Below are 19,548 nucleotides of genomic sequence, written 5' to 3'. Positions count from 1 at the left end.
CTGGAGCTATTTAGGGAAATCACGGAAAGCCTAAATCAGGATGGCTGGACGCGGGATTGAACCGTCGTCCTCCCGAATGCGAGTCCAGTGTGCTAACCACTGCGCCACCTCGCTCGGTGAACACTCTGCCAGGCACTTTATTGTGAATAGCAGAGTAATCACGTAGATGTAGATGTAGATGATGTTTGAGACTTAGGCTTAACTGCATTATTTAATACTCCAGTCGGTAGTGCTGTGCTGTGTACTGTGTGTTTTGGTTCTTGTGTTTAAGAGCGCAATCAAAAGGTGAACGGTCATGGCTCAGAGATATATTTTCGGGGTATCCTAATTTACGAAATCCCAACAACAGTAAGCGCTGATTATCCAGGATGATGTTTTGGGCGCGACAGTGTGGAACCGCGCGACCGCTACGGTCGCAGGTTCGAATCCTGTCTCGGGCATGGATGTGTGTGATGTCCTTAGGTTAGTTAGGTTTAAGTAGTTCTACGTTCTAGGGGACTGATGACCTCAGCTGTTAAGTCCCATAGTGCTCAGAGCCATTTGAACCATTTTATCCAGGATGAGAAAACAAAAAACGAAGGACGTGTTCCAGAGCAGGGACAACGCTTTCGAGGGGGAGGGGGTACTTGGCCACTGTCTTATTATTACGCCTAACAAAGTGGCCAAGTTAAGGGACATCTGTCCTGCTTGTGACGATCTCTTTGCTAGTCTGCCAGTCAACACTGAGTCGTTGCTGGGTAGTATCCCCATTCGCATTCAGATGTTCGAATCCAGGATCAACGCAATCCTTTGGGTAATCGAGCGCAAGACGTTGCCTCAATAAATACACACCCTAAAAGAAGGCTGCAATCCAAATCTAGAGTAGTTTGCTCAATTGGTAGGAGAACATAGGTCAGGGTGAGGGTTCTTTTCCTGGGCGGGCCAATCAGCAGCAGTTCACTGGGTGAGGCCAGATAGAAGGGCGGGAGTTATTTAACAAATTACGCAACACTCTTTGTTCTATCGTGCAGAGGGTTGCAAACTTATGTGTGTCCACTAATGAGCAAGTGGTAGACGTGTTATGGTTAACTGTGTGCTTGCAAGAGGAAGTGGCCATCTTGAACGTTATCAGTCCAGTAATATTTCACGTTATCTACCCTCTGACTCACGGCAAGCTAAGAAGAAGTGGCTCGGAAGTTCTTAGTGTGGGTGAAAGATTGAGTGCGGTCCGACAGAGGTTGTTAGAGGAAAAATTGTCTAGCCAGTATCACGATGACCTAGCGAGTCAATATTTTTATCGTGTTCAGGGACATTATGAAATTTTGATGTGGTATATCGTATATGTTTGCATCACAATGTTGGCTTTGTGCCTTGATATTTCTGAATCAGAACTTGTTAATTAGATATGGGAAGGGATGAGTACAGAGGGCAGTCACGGATTTTATTTGTTAATAAGGCCAAAACCTTCTCTGTAATAGGTAAGTTGGCATCCAGCATCGAAAATGTCCGCTTCAGTGATGATAAGCGTGTTCCGGCACCATCTCTTTTTAGAATGCGAGAGCAAAGATCGACCATCTGGTTTAATCACTCTAATGTCAAGTCTAATAATCCAGGAGCCTTTTTTTTTTTTTTTTTTTTTTTTTTGTGGAACCAAGTAGGGCACTTGGTGCGGCATTGCCCAGTAGCACTAGGAGAGGGTGGACAGAGTGGGCACCATGAAGCCTCAGGACATTGTTTGGGTCTGCATAGGCTGATGAAATGTTGCTAGAACGTCAGGCTATTGCAAGCGCTAACTTACCGTTCGCGTGCACTACAATGAATCATGAACTGAATGCAGGCTGTCTGGCAGCAATTTGTCACAGGCGGAATGGTAATGACACAGTAAAGTGTCTCGTATTTGTAAGTTACCTGGTACACAGAATTCGAGTATGGTGTATTGCACTGTGAGTCGGAGGCCCTTACCAGTGGTGTATATTGACATTCAGCGGCTCTCTTGGCCTATTAATTCACCATTATTGAAGGATTGAGCACCGACGTGCTTTTAGTTCGCGATTTCCTTCAGCACACAAGGCGCATATCAAATTATGTCGAAAAAGTCATTATGTTCAAATCTGTGCCAGGGGAGAAGTAACTTTTGGGCACGCGTGGTACAAACACAGGGTTGTTCTGCAGATGCAGAGTGGTCACCATTTATACATCCCATCTGAGTGAAGAGAGGGATGTGCCTTGTTGAAGGTCTGGAGATGGTACCCAGAAACACTCACCAGTAGGGTAGGGGTCACTGACAAAGTCCACAGTAATAACTTGCTGACAGGTCAGTTGCCAGTTCGGCAGTTGCCCTGCAGGTTATCACCATCAAAGCTGAGAGAATTAAGAAAAATTGTTGATCATATTTTGGCTGATGGTGTGACTCAACCATCGGCCTTGACCTATGCACCACCTATCTTTTTGGTTCACAAACACAGTGGGGGGATTACCGGCCACTTGTGGATTATAGGGTGCTCATTAGAAAGGCGATTCACGAATCCGTACCACTGCCTGGTCTTCATCATCGCTTTACTTCGTTTTCCAGTGCACAGTGTTCGACATTCTTGACCTGAGTCAGACCTATCACCAGGTGCCTCTCGCAGTGAAGTTCAAGCCTCTTACAGCTTTTAGCATGTACTGGAACTTCTTTCAATCTAGCTTAATTCTGTTCACGTCGGCCACTGGAGCAAGTGTATTATGATGCTTACTAGAATCTGTCCTGTGCGACTTTGTTTCAGCAAGTGTCTGGATGAAGTAGTTACTTACAAGAAAACTTTCAGTGGGCACCTCGATCATATGGGCCAAGTCCTTCAGCGTCTCCAGGAAGCTGCTAATGCCAACCATGCCCGAAAAAACAACTCGTTCCTTGGTCATCTTGTGTCCACTGATGGTGTGAGCGAGGACAATGAGCGAACTAAGGCTATTGGTCTGTTCCCCAAAGCTAAGGATAAAAAAGGTATAGCTAGATTGATAAGAATGGAGAATGTTTTTCATAAATTCATCCCAAACTTTACGGAGCTGGCTGCCCCCCTTAACCAACTGTGGAGGGAGGGTCAGAATTTTTAGTGGAATGATACTCAACAGGAATCCTTCGATGTACTGAAGGCGACGATGGCTATTGTGGCCATCCGAGCTATACCTGATTTCTTTGGAGAGTTTGTCTTGAAGGCAGACGCATCCAGTTCAAGTATGGCAGCCGTCTTTCTCCATCAGGAGGAGGAAGTGAGGGAGCCTCTCACTTACACGTCCACGTCATTATCAGCGGTAGGGAGGAAATATTTGGTACACGATCTAGAAACAATGGCCATATCATTTGGATAGTAACGGTTCAAGTATTATCTTGAGCATAAGCCATTCCGCGTACAGACAGAAACCAGGCCTTAACGTGGGTGCTATCTATGCTATGGGAAGAACAGGGAGATGGTCAATGCAGATATTCGCCTCTAATTTTAATGTTCATCATAAAAGGGACAGAGATAACAGTGTGACCGATGCCCCTAGCCAAATGATTCAACACGAACTGAGGCAGCAAATCTCTTGCAATGTGAGGAAGAAAGCAGCTTTTGTGGTAAAAGTCTTCAGAGAGATTCTGGAGCTATTCAGAATGTTAGGCGAAAAACAGGACGCTGATCATCGATTATGGAGAGTAAAACAACAACTTAAAGGAGGGAAGGCTGGGCCAGAGTATACACGTACCAAGAGATCGTTGAGGTTCCTTACCTGCTGTGATGTATAAGACAACAGTGACAAAGGAAATGGCGATGTCCATAAATTAGTGGGCCAAATTAGTGGAGCGAAACCCAACCTCAACCCCCGGTAGGGAAGCTTAGCTCTGATAGGGCGGAGCAACCTATGGACGAGATGTTCATCAATTATCTAGGTCCCCTTCGCTAAACTAAACAAGGTAATCGGTACATGTTTGTGTTGGTGGACGTCTTCTCCCATTTTCTTTGGCTGGTTCTGATTACAGAAGGTACTGTGAGTATAACCATTAAATACACTCCTGGAAATTGAAATAAGAACACCGTGAATTCATTGTCCCAGGAAGGGGAAACTTTATTGACACATTCCTGGGGTCAGATACATCACATGATCACACTGACAGAACCACAGGCACATAGACACAGGCAACAGAGCATGCACAATGTCGGCACTAGTACAGTGTATATCCACCTTTCGCAGCAATGCAGGCTGCTATTCTCCCATGGAGACGATCGTAGAGATGCTAGATGTAGTCCTGTGGAACGGCTTGCCATGCCATTTCCACCTGGCGCCCCAGTTGGACCAGCGTTCGTGCTGGACGTGCAGACCGCGTGAGACGACGCTTCATCCAGTCCCAAACATGCTCAATGGGGGACAGATCCGGAGATCTTGCTGGCCAGGGTAGTTGACTTACACCTTCTAGAGCACGTTGGGTGGCACGGGATACATGCGGACGTGCATTGTCCTGTTGGAACAGCAAGTTCCCTTGCCGGTCTAGGAATGGTAGAACGATGGGTTCGATGACGGTTTGGATGTACCGTGCACTATTCAGTGTCCCCTCGACGATCACCAGTGGTGTACGGCCAGTGTAGGAGATCGCTCCCCACACCATGATGCCGGGTGTTGGCCCTGTGTGCCTCGTTCGTATGCAGTCCTGATTGTGGCGCTCACCTGCACGGCGCCAAACACGCATACAACCATCATTGGCACCAAGGCAGAAGCGACTCTCATCGCTGAAGACGACACGTCTCCATTCGTCCCTCCATTCACTCCTGTCGCGACACCACTGGAGGCGGGCTGCACGATGTTGGGGCGTGAGCGGAAGACGGCCTAACGGTGTGCGGGACCGTAGCCCAGCTTCATGGAGACGGTTGCGAATGGTCCTCGCCGATACCCCAGGAGCAACAGTGTCCCTAATTTGCTGGGAAGTGGCGGTGCGGTCCCCTACGGCACTGCGTAGGATCCTACGGTCTCGGCGTGCATCCGTGCGTCGCTGCGGTCCGGTCCCAGGTCGACGGGCACGTGCAACTTCCGCCGACCACTGGCGACAACATCGATGTACTGTGGAGACCTCACGCCCCACGTGTTGAGCAATTCGGCGGTACGTCCACCCGGCCTCCCGCATGCCCACTATACGCCCTCGCTCAAAGTCCGTCAACTGCACATACGATTCACGTCCACGCTGTCGCGGCATGCTACCAGTGTTAAAGACTGCGATGGAGCTCCGTATGCCCCGGCAAACTGGCTGACACTGACGGCGGCGGTGCACAAATGCTGCGCAGCTAGCGCCATTCGACGGCCAACACCGCGGTTCCTGGTGTGTCCGCTGTGCCGTGCGTGTGATCATTGCTTGTACAGCCCTCTCGCAGTGTCCGGAGCAAGTATGGTGGGTCTGACACACCGGTGTCAATGTGTTCTTTTTTCCATTTCCAGGAGTGTATCTAATGTGGTATCGATAGCAACGATGCCACAACGGTCAACGCCGACCACAGCGCAGCGCCTTGTAGCCGAATCTGTGGAGCTCTACGAGCGCCACTCCGAATTCAGCCCATTTGATTCCGAGCAGACGACCAACCAACATTGTTTCATTTTCATAGTGGGCCAGCCACTACAGATTTTGCCTGTGTAACTTCTGTGAGCTTTGACACATCCACCTTCGCACCTACGTACTCCTCAGTGCAAAGTTATGTATTTGCGTTATTATGTATTCACGTTATTATTGTGTTGACATATAGTAAAACCACTTTTACTTTAATTGCAGTATCGAGAGTTCCACCTCACCCGCTCCTCCTAGCTTCCTGCATTCGGCCTACCCTTCAGTTTTCAGGAGCAGACCCACGCGCCGGCTTCCAGGCGGGATACAAAATCAAAGTCATATTTTCTGTATCCTTGGTACAGCAAAACGTGTGATTGGCGACGATGTGCCAGCTTTTGCGTCCTGTAATTTAAAAGATTTTGCTTTACCAATGATATTTCGCATGTAACCATTATCCCTGGTACCCACAACCCTTCTTTGTGCAGTGTGTGAACCGCAATCTTAAGTTGACCTTGGTAATCTGCCACGGATTAATTCACTGGGTGGCCTAATTTTGCCTTCAACACAGCCATGCATGAAACGCACAGGACCACTCTCTCCAAATTTTTGTTCACATTCCCTATTTACTCGCCACTTTCCAACCTGCAGTAGATTAATGATCGCCTTCCTGAAGATAATGATCATAAGGTCATGAAGAAGACCTGCAAGAAATAACATACAGCTTGCACACCAGAGGGACAATGCTAGATGTAACAAGAACAGACATATAGACATCCGACACTCGTTACCGCCATGAAACCGAAGTCTACTTGAAGAAATTTCAGGTACAAAGCGTGGGGGGAGGGGGGCGGAGGGGGGGGGGTGACGTAGCTCACTTCTAACACCCAAACATTCAGATGTCAGACACTGAGATCGGTACCAAACGTTGGTGAAGTTCTCTGGGAGGTGAGATGGCGCCGGCACGGTAGCTCAGCGTGTTCGGTCAGAGGGTTAGCTGCCTACTGTAATAAAATAACTGAGTTAATGGATCAATGATGAAACTGGACAAGCGTCATGGGACGCCCGCCCCGAACAAATACAACACCCCAACAACTAATAACGAACAAAATGACATAAAAAAGTTGGTAGAGTGTAAGATTGTCGTACTGAAGGTCCCAAGTTCGTAATCCATTGATGTTGATTTTTTTTAACATATTACGCGTGAACTCGTTACATGGGAGAAAATTTTTAGGTCATGTAAAAGGACGTTTCGGAGTTTGCAGCAATGTTCTTTTGGCAGTCTGCTTTCACGTCATTAGCTGAAAGTTACAAACCTATAGCATACATTTCTATAGATAACAGGACACCTATCCATACATATGTACCCAATAGGTTTGCTTCTTTCAGCTAACGAAGCGAAAGCAGACTCCCAAAAGAACATTGCTACAAACTCTGAAACTTCCTCTTACGTGACGTAAAAATGTTGTCCCATACAATTTCACGCGTAATCTGTTAAAAAAATCTCTATCAGTGGGTGTCGAACTCATGATCTTTTGTACAACGATCTGACGTTCTACCAATTCACCTACCAGACATATACGCATTTGGAGCTAACAGAAATGGTTTGCCTATACTCCGTAGTTCTGGTGGTTTGTGTGTAAGATGTTTCCACTGTTTGTGGGACCGCACAAAGTGGTTCAGACCACTTCCCCAGTGAGTATCCTGATCAAGAACCTTTCCACCAGTCAATTAACCAAGGATCATATCAGCCAGCTGAAGGTCGCCACCGGAACCAGGATGCTGGGGAATCCCCTCATACCTTGCCGCTCCTGACTCTGCCGGTACCAGCTTAATGGGGGAGAAGGGGGAGGAGGATTATGTGATGCGCATGAACATCCTCAGCACTCAGTATCGGTAGTCTCTGCTGTGTTTATGTCCCTGCCCCATAGCTAGGTAACTGGACGACGCTGGCCAACAGTCGGGCACATGAGACTGGCGGATGGGGATACAGCAGCATGTGCATCAAGCAGAAGAGAAGGGACTTGCTAGCAGCAGTGTGGAGAGTTGGAGGTCCAGTTCTATGTAGGGCCTGAGGGTGCTCCATTGGGCTGAACGTAGCTGGAAGGTAGAAACCTGGGCTGTGGAGTGTTATTGGAGCTATGGCTCCAGTTAGAGTTTAAGTGTCAGCTACTCGACCGTTCAAGGAAGCTAGCCTGCTCAGGGAACCGTTGTGTGCCTGCGTTGTGGGCTTTATGGTGAGCCCTTTTCTGTAATGGGAGGTAATTATGATCTTAACTGATATCTGACCCACTGCATCCTGGTTGCTTTCGGATCTAACTGGCATCTGCGGTCGTTCCGCCAATATTCTGTTGCAAGTGATGACGTCTGGTTGATTGTGTGCTCAGGTCCGTGCTTACTATTCAGATTTTTCTGTAAGCTACTTGTGTGGCATATTACCTATTCAGTGCTTGCCAGCTTTCTTTTATTCACGGTCTCTTGTATTTTACTAGAATAATGTTTAATTCTGTTTATGTGTGTATTTTATAGGACAGATTAGCCGTTATTTTATAGCTTGTTTATTGACTTCAGTAGCGAACCTGGAAATCTGCGTCACTGTATGTTTTGGTTGGTCTTGTGGTTTTTATCATATCATTTCTGGTAACGTAGATCCCTCGTACATTTGTGGAAAAGACATCTATTCTGCCCAGCTGATTCTAGTAAATCAGCATTTTTTGTTGTCAGTTGCTTGCTGAACTAGACACCTGTGTACTAATTATATCCCCCGTCGGAGGTTCGAATCCTCCGCATGTGTGTGTGTGTGTGTGTGTGTGTGTGTGTGTGTGTGTGTGTGTGTGTGTGTGTCGTCCTTAGCGTAAGTTAGTTTAAGTTGGATTAAGTAGTGTGTAAGCTTAGAGACCGATGACCTCAGCAGTTTGGTCCCATAAGACCATACCAAACATTTCGACATATTTTTAATAATTACACTTTGATTTGTTTGTTTGCCTTTTGTGCTCACTTAGCTAATTCTTGGTGTATATCTTATTGGCTACTGCCGTTGTTTGCTTAACTGTGAACACCTGAGATTAAGTGTTTGCTTTACTTTGGCGTTCCATATTTCAGTTGTGTGTGATAGTGGCCAGGAAGCCTTTATGTTTATAATTAGTTTCCCTTAGGATTTACTGTATCTGATTCCTTTTAAATCGTGCGTAGGTAAATCCAAGCAGCAGCGTCTAGAGGCGACTTCTAGTAGAATTCGGTTGGGCCATTTGCAGCAATCTGTATGTTTTAGACAATTTGCCGTGAAGTTCTTATTAACTTTACGCCTCGTACCTGATGTTTTTGATCACCATTGCGTCATGAGTCTCACTATGTTTATAAACCTAATAGCCAGCCTGCCCACAAAAGCGTGTTTGGACGTTAGCCTAAGGTCCTTTAAAGTAACTGCTGATGGGGCTTTTTGATTCTTAACCAAATTTCTTGTAAATGCTAAAGCATCTCCACCCATTGCATGACCATCGGCTGTTGATTCTTTTACCCTGTATGTGTCTTAAATGTTATTAAAATTTGTTGAATAGTGATATTTTTGTTCACTTAAGATTCGTCAGTGTTGCTGTAAGCTGCTCTTTAGGGATGAGGAAACATGTCTATTAATAAAATTTGTATGCAAAATTTAACTGCCTGGGGCTTCGCTGTGATAGGCATTTATCATTGTGCCTTAAGCCATTTGTGTTGTTACTAAGTGTACTTATTTGTTTGATCAGCTGATGTTCTTGTTCTGTAATTGTAAGGTAAAAAGCAATACTGTAAGTCAACTAATAATTCTTTCCGCAACATGGTATAATTTTAAATTATTTTTGTGACAAAACGAAGGATATTTTATTTTGTGTCTGCCGACATGCGTCAATCTTTATATCTTCTTTTAATTGTACGTTGCATCCACACATTTTAAGTATTGCATTTATTGGTGTGGTAAGACTTGTGTTTAACTGCTTTATTTACCAGTCATCAGTGCTCCCACTGTTAAATTGTGTATTTTACTAATTGCAAAGTGTTCAGCTGGTTTCTGATAATAAACTACTGTTTACCTATGTACAGTTTCGTAAATTCAGGTCCCTACTGCCTCATGGATTTTCCACTTAGCAAGAATTTGTGGGCAACCTGATTAATCACTGTTTTCCCTTTTACATAATTAACTTTTGGGTCGCTGGGAATCTTCAAAAATAGGAAGTTTCGCTGCTTTCTCTCATGTCCACAAATTACAAAATTTAGAAACCATGGTGTAGTGGTTATGATACGAGACTGTTACATAGAGGGTCGTGAGTTCAAAACTCACGTGAACTGTAAAATTTTAATTTCTATATTCGGTTCGAATACATTCTAGAAGTATCCAAAAGTGTCAAGAATCATTGTACTGGAATGTTGTAACTGTATATATACCGTATGAGTTCTGGCCGGACGAAGTTCGCTCCGCACTCTCGTATGTGCAATTGCTGAATAAACCTTCGTTAAGTGAAGTCAGTGTTCGTCATTCATCTAATTACACCTTCTTCTACGTGGCTTCTTCCACCGAATGCCAGCATGAGATGTGCACTATCCTGCGTAGCCTTCTGGGCAAGAAATTTCTGTTCGTACATATGATGGTTGGTACTTCATTTGTTGTACTTTTCCATTTGGCTTGTAAGTCTGAATGTATAGAATACAATTACTTCAGAAATAGTTATAAACGTAATTATTCTAGTGGCACAGCTTGCACATTAATTTATTGTGTTAAGCACACCAAAATAAATTAAGCACTTTGTTTTAGAAGGGGACGTTTTCACGTAAGTTTAAATTTTATCATGACTTTTTAAGTACTACTGTAAATACCCTTGTTACGTCAACAACTGCTCTCGCGAATTCTCTAACAACTCGATCAGTGTCCATTTGTATTTGCTGGAAGACTGCAAGATCTGCTCACTAATATCCTGGCGACCCAAAAAATCTAAAATGATGGTAAATGTTACACGGAAATGGTTCAATAAAAACGTTTGTGTGATAAACCTGAGTCAGAAAAAACGAATACAGTTCATGAATGCTGCTTTCATTCCATCCTGTTCTCTAGAATGGGCTGCTGGAATTCATGTGCCCATTCGCTGGCAGCCGTGCACCCGCGGGCAGTGGTAGGCGGTGCTGTCTTGGCATCGCACCCGCAGACAGACGTGGGGGAGTGGTTCAGGCATGCGGAAACCAAATGCCATACCTTCCCTGGAGTAAGCCGTCAGGCACTGCTGAGCAGCTGTGCTTCATGGAGCAGCGCTGGAGTGACCTGTTCTACCAGATACTGCGGACGGGACGTTGAAGAGTCATCAGTGGTGACCTACAGGCGGCTTTTCTTCTTTCCAGGCCATTATAGACGCCATAGGTTTGTAAAAATACAAGGACTGGAATTTTAATAGTCGCAACTATTCATTTACATCGTATAATTAATTTTTCTCGAGACATTTAAGTCTCATCTTTATCTACGATAATGACGGAAGCTGAAGAAATGAATCAAAATTTCTGCAACGGCCAGGAGTTGAACCCAGGCCTCCTGCCACACTAGGCAAGAATGCTCACCATTACACCAGCACTGCCGTTTCACTAACAGCGCTCTATGGACTAGTCAAGTCCGACACCGTCCAAAACACAAACTTCATATCATCACCTTATCTGGACGTAGCTAATCCATGCAACCACAGTGCTGTGCTAGTGTAATGGTCAGTATTCCTGCCTAGAATGGAAGGAGACCTGGTTTCAAATCCTGGCCGTGGCACAATTTTTAATTCATTTCTTCACCTTCCATCATATTTATTTATATGTTATACAAAATACATACAGGTTTCACAGTTTTACTCTCGTTCTAAGTAGTGACCAGCATTGTGTATAATGCACTACCGGTGATGAGAAAGTCACAGAATTCCCATAGCAATAATCTTGGTGATGGTGCGAGTGGATCGGTGTACAGCCTGACGAATCTCTGTAAAAGCTCTGAAGGGAATGCCGGGAAGTGCTTTCTTCAAGTTAGGAATAAAGCTGAAATCAAAAGGGCTCAAGTCCAGAGAGTACGGTGGATGGTACAGCACTTTCCAGCCATATCGATCGAACAAATCACTCACAACTTGCACTGATGCACCCGAGTTTGTCCTAGAATATGATGGGCAGGTCTTGTAGAAAGTCTCACTGCTTCTTCCTGTAAGCTGCTCATTTTTGGAACACTGCCTGCGACCAGCTTAAAGAAAGAAACAGTGACACTTTTTACAAGACCTGCCCATCATATTCCAGGAAAACACTGGCGTGCATGCAGTGCAACTTGTGAGTGATCTGTTCGATCGATATGGCTGGGAAGTGCTGTACCACCCTCCACACTCCCCAGACTTGTTTTGAAATTCGTGGCATTTGCTTCGTAACTGTTACAGAGACAGTTGTGCTCGCACTGCCAAGACAAGTGGCGCTGCTAAGGCTAGCTTACGACTTTGACAAAACGGATAATGCTTATACACACTGCTGGGTGACTGGTTTTAAATACAGCAAAACTTTGAAACCTATATCTATTTTGTATAAGTTCTACGAGGGTCTTTCAATAAATAATGCCCCACATATTTTTCTCAGAACATATTTATTGTTAAGAGTCAGAATTTGGTGGCAATATACATGTCTTGTCCATGTCCTATTTTTCTACGTAGTCTCCACCATGTTTTATGGCCGTACAAAAACAATGTGAAAGAGCATGTATTCCCTGCCGGTAAAACCTCTTGTCCTGTACACGTAGTCATATTTTCACTGCATGAGTGACGCTCTCGTCACCTTCAAAGTGTGTTGCCCGCAGAGAATCTTTAAGCGGTCCAAAGAGATGGAAGTCCGAGGGTGCCAGGTCTGGACTGTAGGGTGGACGAGGCAGTGATTTCCAACCCAATTTGGCGATGTGTTCCCTGTTTCTCAGACTTGTGTGTGGGCGTGCATTATCGTGTTGGAGCAAGATTTCTGCTGGATTCTTCTCCGATCGAACACGTCGGAAACGGTTCTCGAGTTTATAGTCTTCGTGTATGCCTCTGAATTGATGGTTGACCCTCTTGGCATCCTATCCACGAGAATGCCGCCATCACAATCCCGGAAGACACTGACCATGACTTTTCCGGCATAGGGGGGCTGTCTTGATGTTGTTGTTTTGTGGTGAATGAGGGTGATGCCTTCTTGTTTCCGGCGGCAAGGTGGTGCACCCAGCTTTCGTCCTCCGTAACGACCCGTGACAGGAGGGCCTCTCTGTCCGTCTCAAAACGCTTCAACACTTCAGATAAAATTACGTTTCTTTGAATCTTATGGTTCGCTGTGAGCATTCGTGGAACCCATCGTGAGCACCTCTTTGAATATCCGAGAGTCTCCGTCATTGCAGACGTACTTCCGAATACTGACAGAAAACTGTAGAGCCAATTGTCGAGTTGTGATGCGACAGTCGGGACGAATAATGGCAGCCGCACGAGTCAGCATGTCTGGAGCAGTGGCTGTGGCAGGACGTCCCGAGCGTGGCTGATCATGGAGCTCTGCTTCTGCATTTCCTGAGTCTGTAACTTTCTTTGCCCATCGCCCACCTGTACTCCTGTCAACTGCAGCAGAGCCATACACTGCACACAAACGTTTATGGATGTTCACCACGGTTTCTTTTTCTGCTCACAAGAATTCAATAACAGCACGCTGCTTGTAGTGTGAGTCGTGTGTAGACGCCATTTTGACGTCGTACTACGGCTCTGCCATCAACCAGAATGGTTCGAAACTTGACCAGCGCACAGAACAAACATCAAATGTGAAGCATTAACAAGGACCTTTGTCTATGTATATTAATGGCTTTTTTTTTTAAATTTGGGGCATTTGTGATATTTCTGGCTGTGGCCGTCAGTATTTTATTTTGCTAGAAGCTCGCCTTGATGCAGCTTCACACATGTGAAGTACCACATGGTACAAAAGTGGAGTGAGGTACGAGAGACGACAAATGGGACAGTTTCGCAAGCTGCAACATTGTCCCAAATAAAACAGTGACCCTTATATACAATAAGTTTCCTTTAATTTACGTCTATGGCCACAAACTTTTTGTTAACAGATTACCGATTTCGGTTCATAATGACCATCAACAGATCTGCAGCAAAAACGGGAAAAAAACATAAATACACTCGCAGATTGCCTACAGCTGGTACAGTATGCACCAATCCCGTGGGGGAGTCCGCCAACTGTACTGAACTTGCTTCTGATTGGTCGGCACGTTCGGGTGCTAGGTGCCAAAACGCCTCACTTCTCTTATTAATTACTTACACTGCTGGCCACCGTAAATGCAACACCCTGAAGGAAGCATCCGAATCAAGTGAAATTTACACCATGGGTTTGCAGCGATGAGATATGCAACTGATTAGAATTTCAGCGCAGACGCACATCACGCGCGCCTGTGGCGCCACCTCATAGCGCCATTTAACGCTTGGCGATTTCGACGAGTGTACGTTCGGCACGTGTGTTTACCTTGTGGTTGTTTCACAAGACGATCAGTTATGCCTCGTAGACAACAGCGAACATCTTTTGATCAAGTATCCGAGTTCGACAGAGGAAGGATAGTGGCTTACCGAGATTGTGGATTATCATACAGAGAAATCGCTAGTCGTGTTGGACGAAACCAAACAACTGTAATGCGGATATGTGACCGTTGGATGCAGGAGGGTACGACGGACCGACGTGGTCGATCGCATTCACCTCGGTGCACCACTGCACGTGCTGATAGGTAAATTGTGCGCATGGCAGTAACGGATCGCTCAGTGACATCCCGAACCATAGCACAGCACATTGCGTCTGTAACGCATCATCCAGTGTCTGCGCGTACCATTCGACGCCGTTTACAGCAGAGTGGTCTGTCCGCAAGACGTCCATTGCTTCGTCTACCATTGACGCAGAACCACAGACGTCTCCGTCGCCAATGGTGTGATGACAGACGGATGTGGACGGCAGAATGGAATGACGTTGTCTTTACTGACGAGGCACGCTTCTGTCTGCAGCACAACGATGGTCGGATTCGAGTGTGGAGACACCGTGGAGAGAGGATGCTCGACAGCTGCATTATGCACCGCCACACTGGTCTTGCACCGGGTATTATGGTATGGGGCGGCATTGGATATTACTCTCGCACGCCTCTAGTACGCATTGCCGGTACTTTAAATAGCCGGCGCTACATATTCGAGGTGCTGGAGCCAGTTGTCCTTCCTTACCTTCAGGGCTCGGCCACAGCCATGTTTCAACAGGATAATGCGCAACCACACGTGGCACGCATTGTCCAAAGGTTCTTCGTCAATAACCAGATTGAATTGCTTCTCTGGCCGGCTCGCTCTCCGGATCTTTCGCCGATAGAAAACATGTGGTCCATGTTTGCTCAACGAGTGACCCAGATTACATCCCCAGCTGCCACACCAGATGATATTTGGCAACGTGTGGAAGCTGCTTGGGCTGCTGTACCCCAGGAACACATCCAACGTCTCTTTGACTCAATGCCGAGACGTGTGGCAGCGGTGATCTCCAACAATGGCGGCTACTCTGGCTACTGATTCTGGCAGGAACCACATGTCACAGACGTCTGTAAACGTAATCATTTGATACTTGGTCAACATGTTATCTACAAAATAAATCTTGTTGTGCTACCTCTTGTCTTTCTTGGTGTTGCATTTACGGTAGCCAGCAGTGTATATACTTTTCATTGTATTTAACCAAGATTTTAGTATGACCATCTCTCATGGTTACCTCACGAGTCTATGGTTTTTGTTTATTAAATTTCAGTAGTTTTGAGAAACACAGGAGTAACGATATTGCAACCGAAGTGCTTCGGACACCTGGGTCGCTTTGGCGTGCCTGGAACACGAAGTACATCGGCTGCCTTAGTGACTCTGTTTCGAGCGTTCAGAAGGGCCGAACATGTAATCTCATTATCGAGCATTAGTCAGATGTGAATATGTAGTAGTCAGTCTGTTTCGGGTGTTCTTCAGAGCCGGACATGCTGTACTCTATATCGGGCGTAACTTAGTTGTGAAATGTAATACTCACTCTGTCCAGTGCGTACCGGAGAGCCGGACTTGTGAATCATATTTCAGAAGCTGGATGGAAAAGTTACCATACAATATAGAAGGGTATGTTGAGTGTTGTAAAAGACAGTGTAAATGTGTGGATGTTTAAAAAAAAACTAGCAGGGTACATTAATGAAAAATGGTTCAAATGGCTCTGAGCACTATGGGACTCAACTGCTGAGGTCATTAGTCCCCTAGAACTTAGAACTAGTTAAACCTAACTAACCTAAGGACATCACACACATCCATGCCCGAGGCAGGATTCGAACCTGCGACCGTAGCGGTCTCGCGGTTCCAGACTGCAGCGCCAGAACCGCGCGGCCACTTCTACATTAATGAGAAGTGTCGCCTACCATCATTGTCAGTACTAGAGATCTTGCCCTCTGAATTTACAGAGACTAACCTGGGCAAGTGGCATCCTGGGAAAAGCACAATCACAGGTTCGAATTGACAGCATAACAGCCTCCGCTGAAGAAGGTTCAAATGGCTCTGAGCACTATGGGACTTAACTTCTGAGGTCATCAGTCCCCTAGAACTTAGAACTATTTAAACCTAACTAACCTAAGTCAGGATTCGAACCGCTCGGCCACCCCGGCCGGCACCGAACAAGATCCCACGACCGACGAGCTGTCTTCTGCGCTGGGGACACAACTTTAGAAGACGACAGGTTGGTGGAAAGAAAGATCAGAGACTCTTATTCAATCTCTCCAAATCTCTCCACCTTCCAGATCTGACTTCCAAAGGGACACATGATTTATACATTACTTATTGAAAGACCCTCGTAACTAAGTAATTGCCACTACTACAGTTGTAGCCCTCATATAAGCAAGTCAACTGTGTTTTGTTAAATTAGACGTGTACACCGGATAGTGGAGCCAAGCTCCTCGCAAAAGTGCAGTGGAAAGTGCGGTGCAACTGACTACCCTTCCAGTCAATCGAGAGTGGTGCGTGGTGAGAGCAGCTCGGTGCAGGTGGCTCCAGGGCAGGCGGGCAGCAGAGCAGCAGGTACTCACGTTCTGCATGTCGACGTTCGCGCCGTAGTCGACCAGGATGCGCACCATGTCGACGTCTCGCCGCCTGGTGGCCAGGTGCAGCGCCGTGTCGCCGTTGTCGGTGGTGGCGCGCAGCTGTTCGGCCGTCTGCTGCGACAGCAGCTCGCGGCACATGGACTGGTTGCCCGCCTCGACGGCCAGCAGCAGCGGGATCTTGCCCCTCTGCAAAGTGCACACGGCCTTCCTCAGCAGCTGCCCCCAGCCGCCGCCCACCTGCAGCTTGTTGCGCGACACGAAGTCGTTGCTGAGCGCCGCGCTGATGGCCAGCGAAGCCGCCGCCTCCGCCGGCATCGCCGCCACCGAAGTGACCGACGCGCCGGCCGACGGCGACGGCGACGACGTCGACGCCGCACCAGCAGCCGAGCGGGACGCCGTCAGGTTGGCCGGCACGCTTTCCGTTCTGGTGATCGGGATCGGCATCCCGAATCATCTCACACCTGCCTGTACTCGTCAGCGACCGAATCCCATTGGCCTCCGATGGCAACCACACAGCACTCACTAAACGGTGAAACGAGCGGTTGCTGTCTGAGAAACAGTGATGGGTCGTTTTGCGAATATTACTGCTGCCAGAGGTTAAGGCTCGTTATCCAAACCTGTAATGGCTAATGTTCGAGAAGGGTACTGGTTCTACAACATACAAGACTCCACAACGTTTGTGGTGACAATCACAAAGTCAATCATCCCTAGAACTGTTGCTTTTTTACAGAAACATTCAAAATGTTTCTATTTGCTTTTCATAACATCGCAATGGACATATAAAGTTCATTAACTACAACGAAACTGATGATGCATGGACAAGACTGTAGATTCTACAATACTTTGTCAGTTGTGACAAGGTATCAACAACCATAGCGTATTAGCTGAGACAACGTATGTACAACCATATTGTGTTATCTGCTGTTTTTCAGAAGCAATGATATTACTAATACTGAAGATCTACGTTCATAACATAGAGCTGGAGTGATACATAAGGGACAAGTGTGCATATTCCAGAATAACATCCTGGTGGAAACAAGTCCAAGAGCCAGATACTTAAAACCGCCTTGATTAAACCCATTTGATAGAAACTGGTAACGCAAATATGTGTCCTAATTTATCTTTTGTAATAATTTCTGCCCTTACACAACTGAGATATTCAAAACGACCTCAGTTCAAAGCTACTTCAGTGTGCCATGAAAGACATCATTTTTACAAACAGACTGGTGGTGGTTTTCAGTTAACAGACCAAAGTCCAGTGATGTACCTGTACAACATGTAAATGCACCTCTGGGAAAAAGTTTTTCTTTGAAGACTGTAAAATTGGTGGACACTTGGATGCACTATTCCTTCATTGGATCCAGATTCACCTGAACCTCAGTTCACAATCGCTCGAATCAGTGTAACTGTTTAGATATACAAATCAAGCTATATTTTACAAAAAAAGTTACTTATCGATGGAAATTTATCCTTATTGGGGCTAGAATTTATTCTTTCATCACTTATAGTTTTCTTTTCATCTAGAGTGTCCACTTAGCCAAACGATTTTTGAGATTTAGTTTCAATGAAATTGGCAGTATAAACAGGACAACATATGGGTAGCACACGACAGAATTTCAAACACAGGGGTAATCTTGAAATTGTAGCATCGAAGGCACAGTAATGGCTTTAAAATTATTTTCTATAAATCCAGTACAAGAAATAAAAAAAAGTTTCTTTGAGAAGATTGTTAACGATTTAGAATGTCATGCTTTGAATTACAGATTGCGTAGTACACCTGAAAATGATACTATGGTCTGAGGACAGGAAATAACAACAGTGGACCTGATGTGGCTGCAGTGAATTCTGCAAAAAAAGTTATGCCTCTAACCCAAAAGGAGACTTTGATCTCCAGGAGCCAAAAACGTTATAAACAGTCCCGATTGTCAGCTTGAGAAACAGAAGAGAAACAGTAGGTCACGTCAACGAGACGCTCTAGTGTAATGTATTCCTGGCACAGTTTTGACTGTGACCTTCAGTAAAGCGTCTGTTTAAGGCTCAGAAAATATCTGCAGTGTGTAACCCTTCCGTTGGGCTCAGGGTCTCCCCACATCGATGCTATCAGCGAAAGGCAATTCCGAAACACCTGCTCCCGATCTGACCTCGACACGCAGTGCTGAGGCCGGCACACACGTGTCTGTGTTATCACTGCGAGAACGGACCGTCTGACTGGATTCCAATAAACCCGAGTCAGCGATAAGCAGGCCACACTGTCACGGCAAGGTTATGTTGGCTTAAATAGAATGTAGGTTCTAAAAAGTTCTAGATTAGATTATTTTCTTGTGACAAAATGGCTTTTTCGTTACAATGTCACCAATTCATGTATCTTCTCTTTTGTCCAGACGGAGAGTTGAGAAGTAGAGAGTGACAAGAATTTTCAAATCCGGGTACATTTTTCCGATGTCACCGGGGAACGCTTAGATGATGTTCTTTACCAAGCGCCTGTAGATGAAGCATCATTGTATAATGTCTTGATTATATAATATGTCATACTTTCACCCATTAATGATAACTTATGTAAAGTCAGTGTAAACACTGCAAACTGGGCTCTATTCGAAAGTTATTTACAAGCACTGGATTATACCCATCAAGTGTTGCTAGATACGAACTACAATTTTCAGGAAATATATTGATTGAAACTTTGTTTACCAAATATGACAGACCACATGTCAGAAGCTCGACTGTGGTCAATAGCAGCACACAGATAAAGCACTGAAAATTTACGGAAGAACTATCTTCAGTAACCCAGTAAAACGTTTATATTGCTGCCGACTTTGAGATTTGAGAAACGCCAAATCTACGAGCAATTTTTATGAGTGGAAGAATAGAAACAAAAATCTCAAGATTATGAGTGCTATCACGGTTTCGTTAACAA

The 19,548-nt window shown here is 45.6% G+C and overlaps 1 protein-coding gene across 1 annotated transcript in view; it reads right to left on the bottom strand.

Moving 5' to 3' along the window:
- Nucleotides 1–17,078, bottom strand: part of LOC126195755 (serine/threonine-protein phosphatase 6 regulatory ankyrin repeat subunit A) — a 427,181-nt gene extending 410,103 nt beyond the window's left edge. The window contains exon 1 of the mRNA XM_049934383.1: nt 16,620–17,078. Within this exon, the coding sequence (XP_049790340.1) occupies nt 16,620–17,078 (459 nt within the window). The remainder of the gene's footprint in view (nt 1–16,619) is intronic.
- Nucleotides 17,079–19,548: the final 2,470 nt, after the last annotated feature.

The sequence above is a fragment of the Schistocerca nitens genome, chromosome 7 (assembly GCF_023898315.1).
Source record: "Schistocerca nitens isolate TAMUIC-IGC-003100 chromosome 7, iqSchNite1.1, whole genome shotgun sequence".
Taxonomy (NCBI): Eukaryota; Metazoa; Arthropoda; class Insecta; order Orthoptera; family Acrididae; genus Schistocerca; species Schistocerca nitens.
Note: the sequence above shows the minus strand (reverse complement) of the source record. Positions and strands in the feature narration are given on the sequence as shown.